Consider the following 14965-nt stretch of genomic DNA (forward strand, 5'->3'; position numbering starts at 1 on the left):
CGCTTGTTTAAGACATTACAGATGTGATATTGATTGACCTGGCGGCGCCGGACTACCCATCAACGAGACTCTGAAAGCTTTTCACTGGCTATTTTCACTGTATATTTTAAAAATTAGCTGTATTTTTTACTGCTTGGAAAAAGTTTAACACTATTCTTTCCAAAAGGAACAGAAAAGCCTCATAGCAAGTATACAGGAGTAGATGATGCGATCTGTTTCAGGCTTTCCAGCTGCACCAGCTCTGGCACAAACTCCAGGGGTGAAGCAGAAAAGCATTGATGATGTTTAATATTGTATGTGAAAGCACAGTCACAACTGAAGTATCCAGAGCCTGGCGCTCCATCTGTACAAGACCTACATGTAGCTCAGCTCATAAACTGTGGACTGGATCTTCAGCTTGGTAATGGGAGTCTGATCGACAAAACCACAAAAACTGGCAGAAATCGGACTGCAATGGGAGTCTCACCTGAGTCCTTCCACACAGGGTGCTTGTGCAGCACCTTAGCCTGCATGCCTTTGTGAAAGTAAAAGCAGTAAGCTTGGGTCTGGGGATTCTTGCTGGGTGACTTTTAATACAGATCCACCTCCTGTTCCTACAGTAGATCGATTAAATTGTCCATTTTCAGGTTCTGACAAAATGTGGAATATTTGAAACAACTCTCTGAAACAACCAGAAATGCATAATCATTCTACCTACATTAAATCAATACTATGATCCACAGGCCGTCCAAATTTGTTCAACCCAGGACTTAAAGCTTTAAAGTTCAAGGTTATCCGTGCATCAAGGTCGGTTGAAGTTTTGCTTTAATTCATGCTTATGTCAAAACCCACTCCAGCAACCAACAACAGCAGTTTAGGTAAAAAGCTGCAAACGTATTCCTGGAATGTAAACCAACTTTTGCTCCTACTGTAGTTAGGCAGTGAGACAAGAGAAAGGAGCAAAAGAGAAAGGTCCCCTCTACCTATGGTGCAGCTGAGAGGTTTGGAGGTAGTGCTCTTTCCAGGCCAGACAGCACTGGATGCAGTCGTTGAGGGTCTGCCTGCTGGACAGGACGTAGCCCTCGAATACCCTGTCCAGCGAGATCTCCCTGCAGCACAGCCGGATGATCTCGTTGCTCATCTGGAACAGCAAAGGAATAATTGCATCAGTTCGAGAGGGAACAGGGGGTGTGATTACCGGTTAACTCGCCAAACTTACCATGTGATCCGTGCAGTAGCCAGGATTTTTTTTGGGGTGACAGGGACAGCTATGGGGGTGGCATTTTTAAATAATATTTTTTGCTTTCTAAAATAGAATGTGCTGCTAAAAAGTGTGCTACTGTTCTCTGTATCAGTTGCACTGGTAACCTCTGTTTTACACTATGGGAGAGACAGCAGAATTGAGGCTTAAGCCAAAGTTTTCATTTCACTTTTGCTGAATGTGAACAATCTACAATGATCTGCCACAGATTTATCAAAACAGAACATTTACAATCCAGGATACGTGTACACTCTTAAAAAACATTAAAGACACACTGTAATTGTTTCCTATGCTTACACTTAATTTTTCTGGAAAATGTACAGGTAACACACTTATGGGAATTTAGATTATGTTTAAAATGGGCAACCGCCACCCCTGCCAGAGCTCTGGCTAAGCCCCTGCATGTGATCAAGAAGCACTCAGAGCACAGAACAGTGGGAATCTGGAACAAACCGTACAGCCGTGTGGAAGCAGATTCCCTGGGATGCCTCAGGCAATTGTGTGTTGCCTCTTGAGACCCTAAGATCAATAAGCTACAGGCTAAGAACTGAGCAAGACAGACTGACAGGCCTCCTCTCGTTTGCAACCTGTCTTATACTCTTCAACAGGAGGGCTCTATCTTGGAGAAAAGGAACAAGGAAGTATAAAGGATACAGAAGCTACAGACGACTCAAAGACAGCTGGAAAGATGTGCATTTTGGATAAGAAGACGTGACAGAGGAAGAAACAGATGTATTGGCTGGAGCAAACTGACATCACTGTAAGAGTGAAGACACTAAAATTGCAGTGGGGATGGATCATTGCTGGACTAAGGAAACACAAGAGACAGAAAGGACAGAGAGACTTGTGGAAAGCTAGCAATATGAAATCAAGAAGTCTGAAGTCTCAGAGCAAGGACGTGTGAGAGCTGAAGACAAGAGGTCAAGGAGCAATCATGGGAAGACATTCATCCGGCAGATCACTTATAAAGGTGAGGATAATACAGATGACAAAATTACTTCTTTATTGAAAGAAAGACCGCAAATGAGAGAAATCTACTTGGCCCGCCCATCTTGTAGATGTTGAACCTTGTGAGAAGCTAATTGGTCAGAGGCTCTCCCCCAGCCACTTCTCGAAAGAGTCCAGGGTTGCAGCTTCAACAATGTGGCTGGGCACCTTGCTCCAGATCTCCACCACCCTTAAACAAGCATACTTCATCTTTATATTTCAGCTTTAAACGCACTTTCTCATAATTCCAGCTTGCATCCTGGTTTGTGTTTCACTGTTAAGTACATCTGGTACAATCCCATATTTGGTACATACTGTTTTTAGTGCTATGATTAAAAATACTATCTGTCCCAGGAGATTCGTTTGTCTTCTAGTGCTTGTAACACCTCTGCCTCTTGTATTCTACTTTTGAAGATAGAACAGTGACTTTTCGCAGTCTAGGCTTTCTTCCTTAGCAAACACCTGAGCAAAACATTCCCTTTTTTGTAGGAGTGTTTCTCATTATTATCTCTAAAGTCCTTTACTTGTCTTAGACTGTTCTTTTGCTGTTCTAATACAGTACTTGATAAAAAAACTTTTATTTTAACATCCATGGTAACATCCTTTCCTGGTTTTAATTTACGGGTTTACCTGTGGACACCACTCACTAGACCCTTTTACTTTAGCACGATCTGGTCCTGCTTTCATCAAGTCTCGGGCGACTTGAGTTATTAGTTAAAAACACAAACAAACAGGGAGTGTAATTAAATACTGCAGATAAGTAAATCCAATTCCAAATAAGGCTAAAGGCAAAAAGAAATAAATGTGAAAAATATTGAATTAATGTGGCTTTTTTATGCTTTTTGTTTTTGGGGAAGAAAAAATTAAGAACAAACACATGGCCTGCTGAAACTTTTTAAGCTTTTATAAGCCTTTCATCTGCACTTTCAATCTAGGCATCTCTGTCAGAATCAATGTATCACATGTCAGATCTCCTTCTGAGGACGGACGTAATGTAATTTTCATGAACATGAATGAACGCAGAGAAGCCGAGCCAGGCTTGGCTTCCTCCTTGGAATATTCTTTTGACTTCAGATCCAAAATCAACACCAGATGGCGTTGGTAATATCAAATATGCACACAGAAAAGCACTCGGAGAAAGACACTGCAGGCAAGATAATAATAATGATAATAATAATAACAAGGACAACAACGCTCAGAAAGGAAATTCACTGCAGTGAATTTAATGCCTTCCAGCGGTGTGATTAAAAATGATATTAAACCAAACATGACTTTCTTTCTCAAGTGAGAGCAGAGAGAGAGGGAGGGAGAGACCCCCAGGGGGACAGCACAGCAGACGGGCAGAGCTCAGCAGTGCCTGCCTACACAATGCAAATGCCCATGATTAAAAATTAGCAGCAAAGTCCTAAAAGTGAAAATCGAGCACCGCGAGCTGCTCTGGTCTATCCAGACGTATTGATTTTCCAGTTACGCCAGCAACTAATTTCATCCCTGCAGGAACGAATCAAATCCATGCAACTGAAAGACACCACTGTCCTCCGTGGCGAGAGCACCTGAGACTGAGACTGAACGAGGGCTCAGCTTTAGTCAGCATGCAATGAATGGTAAATGACAAATGAAAATGACAGAAACAAATGACAAAATGTAATATAATTAGGCTTGCTCTTTTTCCATGTATTCTTTTCAAATGGGCAGAAATTGGCACTCTTAAAAGCTGGAGAGCTTCTCTTAAGTTGCTCCGAAACCTATTAACTATCTGACACATCTAAGCACCTAACAACTTGCAATCTGCTTCCCGCCTGCTGGAAGCTAATAGCGTAGCAATGGCGGGTTAAGGCTCCTGCAAATTACATATATTAAGAAAACATAAGTGCCGCACTTCATTAATCATCTTCCTTTTTGTCTTGATGTAGTAGAGCGGATCAGAAAAAAACTGCAAAGACAGTCTCTCTCTCTTGCTTAAATCTAACAAAGTGATGCAGTATTAAAAGACAAAATAATACCAAGCGTAATTCATTTTTTAGTTAACATTACACACAGATAAGCTCCCTGTGCCCTGGCCAAGAGGTAATGCTGGATATAAACTTGGAAGATCCAGATCTGGACAGAATGCTCCTGTCTGTGATGCCCAGCACTGTTCCCTGGCCACCTTTATAGTGGCTTTGCATCCTTATGTAGGCCTCCCTGCCAGTACAAAACCAATGCACAGAAAAAGACTAATAATAATCTTAAAATAAGGGAAGCTTAGGTCATCGTTGCAGATTAATTGGAGAGGAGTTAGATTACTAAATGGTTTATTACTGGGTATCTGAAACACTCTCAACAAAGATCAGCAATCTGATTTTGGATTGGCAAATTATAGGAGTTGCGCTAGGGCAGCGCCTCATAGTGGCTGCTCGTGCTCACTACCCCCTGCCATCTGGGAATCCCGCTCCCAGTCATATGATCTCTTCGGATCTGTCTTCCTTTGGAATCTTTCTTCGAAACCCACTTTGCAAGGGCAAGCCTTCCTGAACACAGGCTACCGCCAGCAGGACGGCCAATTAAAAGTTTTAGGCAGTGTGCCTAATTTCAGTCCACTAGATGGCAGCTGCATGCAGGTGCCATGAAAACTCGGGATAAGTCTCAGCCGCTGACCTGTACCTTTCAATACGCACAGCTTGTGCCTCACTGGGGACTAGCGCTCTCTGCAGCTGAGGAGATGGAGCAAAGAACGCCCTGGGCTGACAGATGAGGCATTTCCGGGTGCGGACACGTACTTCAGAAGATGGCGGTGACACGAACACGCGCTCGGAGCAGGCCGGTACCTTGCGGAACAGGGAGGTGAGCCTCTCCCGGGTGTTGTAGTGGACGGAGTTGACCCAGATGATGCGGATGAGGCTGAGCAGGTGGGGCAGCTTGTCGGGGATCTCCCGGGGCTTCAGCCGGGACAGCTCCTCGCAGGGCTCCGCCAGGATGGAGAGGAAGGACAGGTTGGACTGGGCCTGGAGGGAGCTGTCCTGAAGACAGGGAAGGGGAAAGTCCGAGAGTAATCTTGTTGGGTTTTTTTATTGTTGTTACTCTTTCATTTGGAATCACCTTTTATTTCATGTTACGTTTTTCCAGTTTGGAATTAAATATTGCTTGCTACTGTACAACCCCTGCGCCACACAGGGAGAAAGAAGATCTGTGACCTCTCAGAGCACCTTGCTGTGGACCTCATTCTGAGCTCCATAGAGGCCTACAGCAGAGACAACAGCAACTGAATCACTGGAGTCTCTGCAGCAAGTCCCAGGAGTCACTGAGGCACACCTGGACAACTGAAATTTATCCAGCAGTGGTGGAGGCCTGTGGCCAGCCCTGGATATAGATGTGACTTAAGATATTACTTCTGCTCTTCCAGTGCCAGAGGCAAAGTCATTAGTTCTGCTGGATGCCCAGCCTGTCTGAGATTAATTCTCCAATTTGCATTCTGAGTTTATAAGGACTACGTCTGCAAAAGCAATGAAGTCCAAGGAACTGGACGTACTGTATGTGATTAAGGGGAGTTTCTGTGGGACAGTGGGTAATGCAACCTGTGCCTTTTCCGCACCTGGATCTGCTTGGAGAGCTTGCGGAAGGGTGTGACGTAGGAGGACTTGGAGATCTGCAGAATGGCCTGGATGTGCTGGACCCCTGGCTTGTCCAGCTGCTGGCTGATCCCAGACAGGTCAGCACAGCGGCTCCTCCAGAACTCTATCTCCTCCAGGGGCCCCGAGCTGTCCCCCGTCTCCACCGCCTCCTGGGCACTCAGCACCTCCTTAATCTGACGGGTCCAGTGGATCATTGCCGCTATTGTAAAAGAACAGAGACAGGACAAGTCTGAGCACAAGGTCACTTGTTCGAGTCCCCAGTGCGGAAGGTGCCATATTTCACCCTAACTGTTCAGCCCAGCTGTACTGTAATCAGTTAAGTAATTCTACAGATACTGTACATCCAGATATGTGATATCTTGTCTAGGGAATGACTTCCAACATGCTTACTGCTATAAAACATCTCCCTTTTTTTCATCTGTCTCATATGGGAGCTAAGATGTTATAGTTGAAAACTGATTTACTCTCTGTAATTAGTTATTTCATAAGCACTCAGCTCAACAATTTGCAAGGATGAATGGCATGTCAACTAAATGAGAAAAAGAACCGTTGACAAACAAGACAGTTCAGCAATGATATAATGACTAAACATGTTTCAGACAGGGTTCATATCTTAAGAGATACTTTGTGACAGTCTGGACAGACAGGTGCAGGTTGGTATTGCGCTGCAATGGGTGGCATTTCACTATAGCAACTGTTATCTGTCAGAGAACGGACCTGGGCAGGATCTACCCCTGATCCTGGTGCCCATGCCCTATCCTGTCCAGTCCTGTGTGGTATTGCTTTCCACTCCAAAGAAACAAGCTCAGATAATGAGGGATGAGCAGAGGTTGTGATAAGGGCTGGAGGCGTAAGGTACTTTTTACAGTAGTGGTTTTTATATGAGCACAGTACTAAAACATCCTGTATTACCAAAATGTCCCATTGATTAAGCCATTACTCACTCTGTACCAAGAAGAATAAACCTCTAAATATCACACAGAACAGATAAATCTAAAAAGGGAGCTACAGTAGTTTAGGAATCCTATTAGAAACTAGGCATTGCAAATAAATGCAATCTGTTGCCTTTACGATTCCTGCCCTGCGCCTGTCTGTCCAGACCTCTGTGGGAAACACAGGCCCCTGCACTCACTCTCCAGCCTCTGAACCAGTTCCTTGTCCTTGGCAGCTACTTCTGGCTTCAGCCTGAGGGCCTCCATGGGGATGTAGAGGACTGTGTGCCCTTCCAGCTTGAATCTGGCATCTGGAACAGGAGCAGATAATCTTTTTTACCACCTTTCCTCCAGGAGGTTCCGCACCGCCCAGTGCACACTGGAAACTTTTTGCATTTTCCTGTAGCTGTGTTCCTCATAAGGTGCCTAATTTTATTTGGGAGGAAGGCGAGATCCTAATCTCACACACGTCTGCTTGCCTGCGTATATAAGTCTCATACCCAGGTCTTCCCACCCCTTTTCTCTCTCGAGTGCCCCCCTCCGCCATCTGAGCTCCCTGGCTCAGTCCTGGCTGTAGTGGGGGGGGGTGGGGTGTGAGCAGCTAGACTGCCACTCCCTCAGCTAGGAGAGTCACGCCAAACACCCTGCGCACATTCCGCCCCTCTGTCGCCATCATTCGGATCCGACACACCTACTGGGTTTAAGTGCATTGCGCATCGTGGATGAAAACAGAAGTTTTGGAGTTGATAGTTATTCCGTTAAAGCAATAAGCAATCCCAAGTGTAACACAAGAAAAACTGAAGGTGATCCAGACACGTATTCAGAAAACTAGATGCCATCACAAAGGTAGCAGCTGCACGGGAAGATTTCAGAACCTTTGCTGTGAGCGGACCCTTTCCGCATTCTAATTCCGCGCTTCCGAGGGATGGATTTCACCAGGCAGCCGAAGGAGGAGAGGAGGTGGTCTCCGCCAGGGAGGCAGGGGGAGGCCGAGAGGCCGAGAGTGGCGTAACCTCACTCCTGCTGCAGGGCGTTGTGCCGCAGCTCAGCGGAGACGCTCACATTTCCATATTCAAAACTGCATCTCCGACTGATCTGCTGGGGCTCCTGATGCAATCAGAGTGCTATTTACAGCTCCCTGAAAAGGTGCTTATGCTTTAGACCCCTCAAGGTCTTCAATTCCCATGGTGCTTAATGCAAGCAGCCAGACTCGGGTTCAAGACCTAGGCAGTGCCTTATAAGAGAAAAAGAAAGCAACGAGGATGAAATATAAGAGAAAGAAACAAGGTTGAAATAAAAGAGAGAAAATGAACTCGTGAGGGGAAAGAAGGAAAGGATGTGAAAGAAAGTTGGAAACAAGGAAAAACGGGCAAGACGTTGAAGGACATAAGATAATGCTAGTTCCATCCCTCCTCTGTACAACCCCACAGCTGACTGGCCAGCTCTGGGCTCGGCCCGAGGACAGGCAGAGGACAGAGGGCTCCGCCTTCAAGCACAAGCAAAGCCCGTGGGCAGTTCGAGCCGAAACCCTGGGCGGGCAGGGCAGCAGAGCGGCACGAGAGCGCTGCCCGCTGGGCGCAGAGAGGACAGCGGTGACCTGTGAGGCTGGCCAGGAAGCGATGCATGTGCGCCGAGAAGTTGTTCCTGATGCTCTCGGGCCAGGCGGAGCTGCCGAAGACCTGGGGGGCGTACACCCCGTTCATGAGCCGCAGCAGGCTCTCGGTGTGCCCCCCCCTGGCCGTGCCAAACTGCACTGTCGACTCAAAGAGCTCCTCCGTCAGCGGGGCGCCCTCCCTCCGGATGAAGTAGCATATCTGGTCTGTCAGCTGAAAAGAGCAAGTTAGGGGAGAGAAGGGGAGACACCAGTCAAGCACTGCTGACGTCATGCAGCATCTCTGTCCACAGAGCAAAGCACAACCTGCACCCAGCCGCCACTCACAGCTGACAAGAGTGCTCACAGTGTCCCCTCCAGGACACTTAGTCCTGACATTTCATGCTATTTTTGTCATTTGAACATGAAGAAATTTCCCAATCCTGTAAATTGTATGCATTCACCCCCATATAACCTTCCCAGTAATAATAATAATAATAATAATAATAATAATAATAATAATACATGACATATCCCGCAGCCAGCAGAGGAATCCTACTCCGTTGGGCTCCTGAGCAAGGCCCTTAACCCCAACTGCTCCAGGGGGGCTGTATAAATGGCTGACCCCGCGCCCTGACCCCAAGCTTCTCTCCCTGTCTGTGTGTCTCTTGGAGAGCAAGGTGGGATATGCGAAAAGATAATTCCTAATGCAAGAAATTGTAAAGGGTTAATAAAGAGATGTTATTATTATTATTATTATCATAATACTATAATGAAAAATGCCACCACCATTATTATTATTTTTCAATTTCTAAGACACTAGATCATGTTTTTAAATTCCTTGAGGTCAATAAGGTCAAGCAGATTTTGTAGGTCTCCTTAAATCATCAGGCCCTTGGAAGAGGTTCACTTTCAGCCGTGTTTATGCCTGATGACATAAGGAGTCCCGAGAGGGAGAACGAGGCGGCGCAGGAAACCCACCTGTGCTGGCACGGCGTTCTCCACCTTGAGCCCTGCATAGGGGTCCAGGTACACGACGAGGGTGGTCAGGGAGGGGTTGTGGATGAAGCCGTCCAGGGCCTGGTCATTCTCCTCCGTCCACATGTCCTCCGTCAGGCCGCTCAGGGACACGCGCTTCTTAAATAGGGGCTTCTGCGTTGGGGAGGAAAACAGCAGTTTACCCTGGTAGAGCTGGAAGGCAACGCTGCTTTTACTTTGTTAATTATTTGCTTCAAACACTGCTGAAAAGAGGAACATATAAATTACAGGGAGATGTGGTTCTATCAAATGACTCCTGCAGAGTCCACAGCGGGACCTCGGGCTGATGTCTCATCCACTGAACAACTGTCGAGGACGGGATTTTGCTGACCCATGCAGATCTGTGAGATATTATAGAGTGTCTCTATGAATCACAAACAGATCATTAAAAACAAATACCAGGTCGGGCTCCAGTATGGGTGTCTGAGACTTGCGGTCAGGCTCTGCGCCCTGCTCTTGAGTCTCCTGGTCCTGTTCATCTGGAAGAGAAAGTTGCAGGGTTACAGAGACACCTACAGGGCTGCTTGCTCTCAGACTGGGTGTCAGAGGAGAGATGAGGGGAGCAGCGGGACGCTCCGGCCAAGCGGCGCGGTGCTGGCGCTGCCCCCTGGGGGTGTCCGGACCGCCGCCACCAATGCGCACCTCTCAGCCCCGGCTCCAGTCCCTCCTGCAGGGCTCCGCTGGCGTCAGGGGTCGCTGGGCTGGACCTGGCTTTGGACGAGCGGCTCCTGGACGACGACGCCCTCTTCGACTTCCCAGAGGACAGCCTCGGCGTCGGCGGGGGCTGGGGGTCGGCCATGCGGGGACGTCTTCAGCCTCCTACGGGTGCTGTGGCAGTGGGACAAGTGGGGAGCCCTAAAACAGCCCAGAGGTGAAGGTCTGAGCAGAGAGAGCAGCTGTAGCTTCTCCAGCAGATCAAAACCACTGAAAACAGGCCTAACAAATGACATGGACACACTGTATATATTCCTGAGGTCTGGTGACACTTCATGGTTTAAATACAGGGACACACTGTATATATTCCTGAGGTCTGGTGACACTTCATGGTTTAAATACAGGGACACACTGTATATATTCCTGAGGTCTGGTGACACTTCATGGTTTAAATACAGGGACACACTGTATATATTCCCGAGGTCTGGTGACACTTCATGGATTAAATACAGGGACACACTGTATATATTCCCGAGGTCTGGTGACACTTCATGGTTTAAATACAGGGACACACTGTATATATTCCTGAGGTCTGGTGACACTTCATGGTTTAAATACAGGGACACACTGTATATATTCCTGAGGTCTGATGACACTTCATGGTTTAAATACAGGGACACACTGTATATATTCCTGAGGTCTGGTGACACTTCATGGTTTAAATACAGGGACACACTGTATATATTCCTGAGGTCTGGGGACACTTCATGGATTAAATACAGGGACACACTGTATATATTCCTGAGGTCTGGTGACACTTCATCGTTTAAATACAGGGACACACTGTATATATTCCTGAGGTCTGGTGACACTTCATCGTTTAAATACAGGGACACACTGTATATATTCCTGAGGTCTGGTGACACTTCATGGATTAAATACAGGGACACACTGTATATATTCCTGAGGTCTGGTAACACTTCATGGTTTAAATACAGGGACACACTGTATATATTCCTGAGTTCTGGTGACACTTCATGGTTTAAATACAGGGACACACTGTATATATTCCTGAGGTCTGGTGACACTTCATGGTTTAAATACAGGGACACACTGTATATATTCCCGAGGTCTGGTGACACTTCATGGTTTAAATACAGGGACACACTGTATATATTTCTGAGGTCTGGTGACACTTCATGGATTAAATACATGGACACACTGTATATATTCCTGAGGTCTGGTGACACTTCATGGTTTAAATACAGGGACACACTGTATATATTCCTGAGGTCTGGTGACACTTCATGGTTTAAATACAGGGACACACTGTATATATTCCCGAGGTCTGGTGACACTTCATGGATTAAATACAGGGACACACTGTATATATTCCTGAGGTCTGGTGACACTTCATGGATTAAATACAGGGACACACTGTATATATTCCCAAAGTCTGGTGACACTTCATGGTTTAAATACAGGGACACACTGTATATATTCCTGAGGTCTGGTGACACTTCATGGATTAAATACAGGGACACACTGTATATATTCCTGAGGTCTGGTGACACTTCATGGTTTAAATACAGGGACACACTGTATATATTCCTGAGGTCTGGTGACACTTCATGGATTAAATACAGGGACACACTGTACAGTATATATTCCTGAGGTCTGGTGACACTTCATGGATTAAATACAGGGACACACTGTATATATTCCTGAGGTCTGGTGACACTTCATGGTTTAAATACAGGGACACACTGTATATATTCCTGAGGTCTGGTGACACTTCATGGATTAAATACAGGGACATACTGTACAGTATATATTCCTGAGGTCTGGTGACACTTCATGGATTAAATACAGGGACACACTGTATATATTCCTGAGGTCTGGTGACACTTCATGGATTAAATACAGGGACACACTGTATATATTCCCGAGATCTGGTGACACTTCATGGATTTAATACAGGGACACACTCCATATATTCCCGAGGCCTGGTGACACTTCATGGTTTAAAAGGTGCACTTGAATCAAGGCAGAGGAGCTTGGCAATCTGTTTTCTTAAGCCCGGACAGTAGTTTGCCATGTGCACCAGGACTCAAAATCAGCAGAAGTCCAAGGGATTGTGATCTAGACCAACATGAAGAAGACCGGGCCCTGAGCGAACCCGGGTTCTGAGACCGCCGCGAGAGATGAGACTGGCGACGTCACTCCTCCGGGAATCCCGCGCAGGTGGGCGCTGTTGGACGCTGGGCCAAAGAGGGTTCGAACCCTGGTCAACAGCAAGCCAAGCATGCCACAAAGTCTGTACAGCCTGCGCTGAACGGCACACCCCCACCCACTGCACTATTAATCTCTTACAGAGCACTGATCGTCAGTAGGAATTACAATCACACAGCCCTCCGTTAACATGCACAGAAAAGCGCTGTAGCACTAGCAACGATGACAGGATTTGTGCTCAGTAAACCAAAGTAAACTGAGCTAATAATGTTTCGCCATGGAAACTGTCATAGTTGACGCCATCAACCCACAGCACAGCCCTTCAGTGTCCATCACGTCTGCACTCAGGCTGCGTCACTCCTTCGATCTCGGAGAAGAGGGGCTGACAGCTGCACGTTATGAGTGGAGGGCCCTGCGGGGGGCAGAGTGGGCCTTAACCAGCCAGAATGCTGCTGGCTTCCCACCCTCGGCAGAGGTAACGAAATTGACAAGACAAACAGCCAATTCCAGATGTTCCCAAAAATATAGGAGCCACCACACTGACCTAAATGCTATGTGGCACAGCATTTCGGAAGGTGCTTGTTTCTGTTGATCCTGATAAAATGGGATACCGTGGTAATACGATCTTGTTAAATGGGACTTTTAAAACGAACCCCACCCAGGGGACTACAAGCAGAACGCAGTGAGCCCTGGGAGGTGCAGGAGCTTCTTCACATCACACACAGAGTGGCGGGTGTCTGCAGCAAGCTGCCCAGCCGTGTTGCCGAAGCCAGTTTCCTGACCCGGATTTATTGAGGCTTTGGGACTGGGCAAGATCCTAAGATCCCAGATCAAATGGCGCCCATGTGTCGCCTTTCTTATGTAGCTCCTCCTTAGCGTAGTCCATTAGGGCTTCCCAGTCCAGACTCTCCAGCGTGTGTTGGGTTTCTCTCAGGAGGCCGACTTGATAATTTCATTGCTCTTATTTACTCACCGGGTCGACTCTCCGAGCTGTGTTCTCTCTTCAGGAACCGCCGCGCAAACAGTTTCGTTCCGGCCTGCCTACAAAATCAAGGAGGAACCCGCAGCGAACAACACAGAGGTCTCATTAATCACATCGTTAGCTGGCGTAGGAGTGCCGTCAAGACAGTGGAAGTCCGTGTGAATTACAAGTCAGTACACAACGATACACCAGGAGCAGGCGAGAGAACATCAGAGCCCAAGGTCTGAGCACAAGCTCGGCATCACGAAAAGCGTTTTCTCTGTAAAACCGGGGCGACGCTCCGTTTGAGCGAAACCCTCCGCAACAGCTACCGCAGAACAGCTACTGTACCACGGCCAGCACATTTAATTTTACGCACACCGGCAAATGTAAGCTAAAATACCAACAACAACTAAACATCACCGAAGTTAGAAACTTCAGAATTAACCCGAAAGAGTCTGCGTTGGGGAGGTCAATATACTAAATACGGTTATATACATACTATATACAGGCAAAATGAAAATGACAACAAAACACTTGTGCACCATACCTGGACAAAATGACGAGGCTCAGAGCGGCAAGAGACTAGTATGCATTCATCTGTTTCCCGTGGCGGTTCATATTAAATATAAATGCGGTTAAATTCAGAAAGTTTATCAACTGTATTTGAACATAAAAATAAAAGTTAACTTTACCGGCAGTTGCTATTCTACCCGCGCGGCGGACGCGTCTCCTTGGAAACACCGCGCGTGGTGCTGTTTCGGTCTCCAGCTCTACCGGGTGGGAGGGGTTTGGGTACAAGGACGAGCGCCAAGTGCCCCGTGCCCGTGCACTGAAGCGCGCTCCGGCCATCATGCGCGTCCACATTATTGTTAATTTTTTGTTCAACTAACCGTTGCTTTGACTTGCAGCAGCACTTACTGTTTAAAAGTGTCGCTTTAAGAATCATTAATGCAAAAAAGGTAACCCATCTGATATCTTTATTAGAAAAAAACGATTACAATAATACTTCTATTATAATAATGAATTGTAACCCATTTCCCTCTATTAGGTTCAAGTAACGCTGTCGCCCGTCTGTTGATGTGGGCAACAGGCAGGTCGACTACAGGGGTGGCAGTGGTGTCAGGAGCAAGTCTGCTAAAGACAGCCCATGCAGTTGGAGTGTGGTCATCTGTCAGGTGGAGGAGCAGGACTGCACACACCACACTGATCCACAATCAAGCCCGTCAGTCTCCTTCAGCACATACAGTCTTTCTGTCAGGCTTTGCCTGAGGCACTTCTTTACACAGAGGGTGGTGGGAGTGTGGAACCAGCTAGCCAGTCATGTTGTTGAAGCCGAGACCCTGTCTATTTTCATGAAACAGCTGGGTGAGATCCTGGGGTCAGTTAGACTCTTCCTCACTGCTGGTGAGGCTCCACAACGGAGACATTGTTTTGTTTGTTTTAATGATGTCAGAGGGTCAGTCTGCTCTTTTGTTTGTAACCAGTCTTTTTAAAGGACCGGTGTGGGCAGGCAGCCCCCTCTCTGTGTTCAGGCCTTGTCAGTGGGCACCGCCACTGGTTTTTATCAGCCCCAAGAAACCAGCAAGATCTCACAACAGAGGAGATTATTCCCTGGGATGAGTATTCCTCTGGAATCATGAGGAGTGGTTGCAGGGAATGCCTGGGAATTTCAGCCTCCCGTGCTTGCTTCCTTCCATCTGTTTTCCATACACTGCT

The 14965-nt window shown here is 46.9% G+C and overlaps 1 protein-coding gene across 4 annotated transcripts in view; it reads right to left on the reverse strand.

The window, feature by feature from the left end:
- Window positions 1–14009, reverse strand: part of dnah2 (dynein, axonemal, heavy chain 2) — a 90206-nt gene extending 76197 nt beyond the window's left edge. Inside the window, exons 1-10 of one of the 4 annotated variants that reach the window (XM_069186670.1) lie at window positions 13942–14009; window positions 13259–13326; window positions 10042–10254; window positions 9799–9878; window positions 9343–9513; window positions 8368–8596; window positions 6971–7081; window positions 5799–6037; window positions 5035–5226; window positions 963–1120 (exon numbers count right to left, since the gene is read on the reverse strand). In XM_069186670.1, coding sequence (XP_069042771.1) covers window positions 963–1120; window positions 5035–5226; window positions 5799–6037; window positions 6971–7081; window positions 8368–8596; window positions 9343–9513; window positions 9799–9878; window positions 10042–10198 — 1337 coding nt within the window. In that variant the 5' untranslated portion in view covers window positions 10199–10254; window positions 13259–13326; window positions 13942–14009. Of the gene's footprint in view, window positions 1–962; window positions 1121–5034; window positions 5227–5798; window positions 6038–6970; window positions 7082–8367; window positions 8597–9342; window positions 9514–9798; window positions 9879–10041; window positions 10279–13258; window positions 13327–13796 lie in introns of all 4 variants that reach the window. The other 3 variants (XM_069186669.1, XM_069186672.1, XM_069186671.1) reach the window with 3 other exon arrangements.
- Between the last annotated feature and the right edge of the window lie 956 nt (window positions 14010–14965).

The sequence above is a fragment of the Lepisosteus oculatus genome, chromosome 3 (genome assembly GCF_040954835.1).
Source record: "Lepisosteus oculatus isolate fLepOcu1 chromosome 3, fLepOcu1.hap2, whole genome shotgun sequence".
Classification (NCBI taxonomy): Eukaryota; Metazoa; Chordata; class Actinopteri; order Semionotiformes; family Lepisosteidae; genus Lepisosteus; species Lepisosteus oculatus.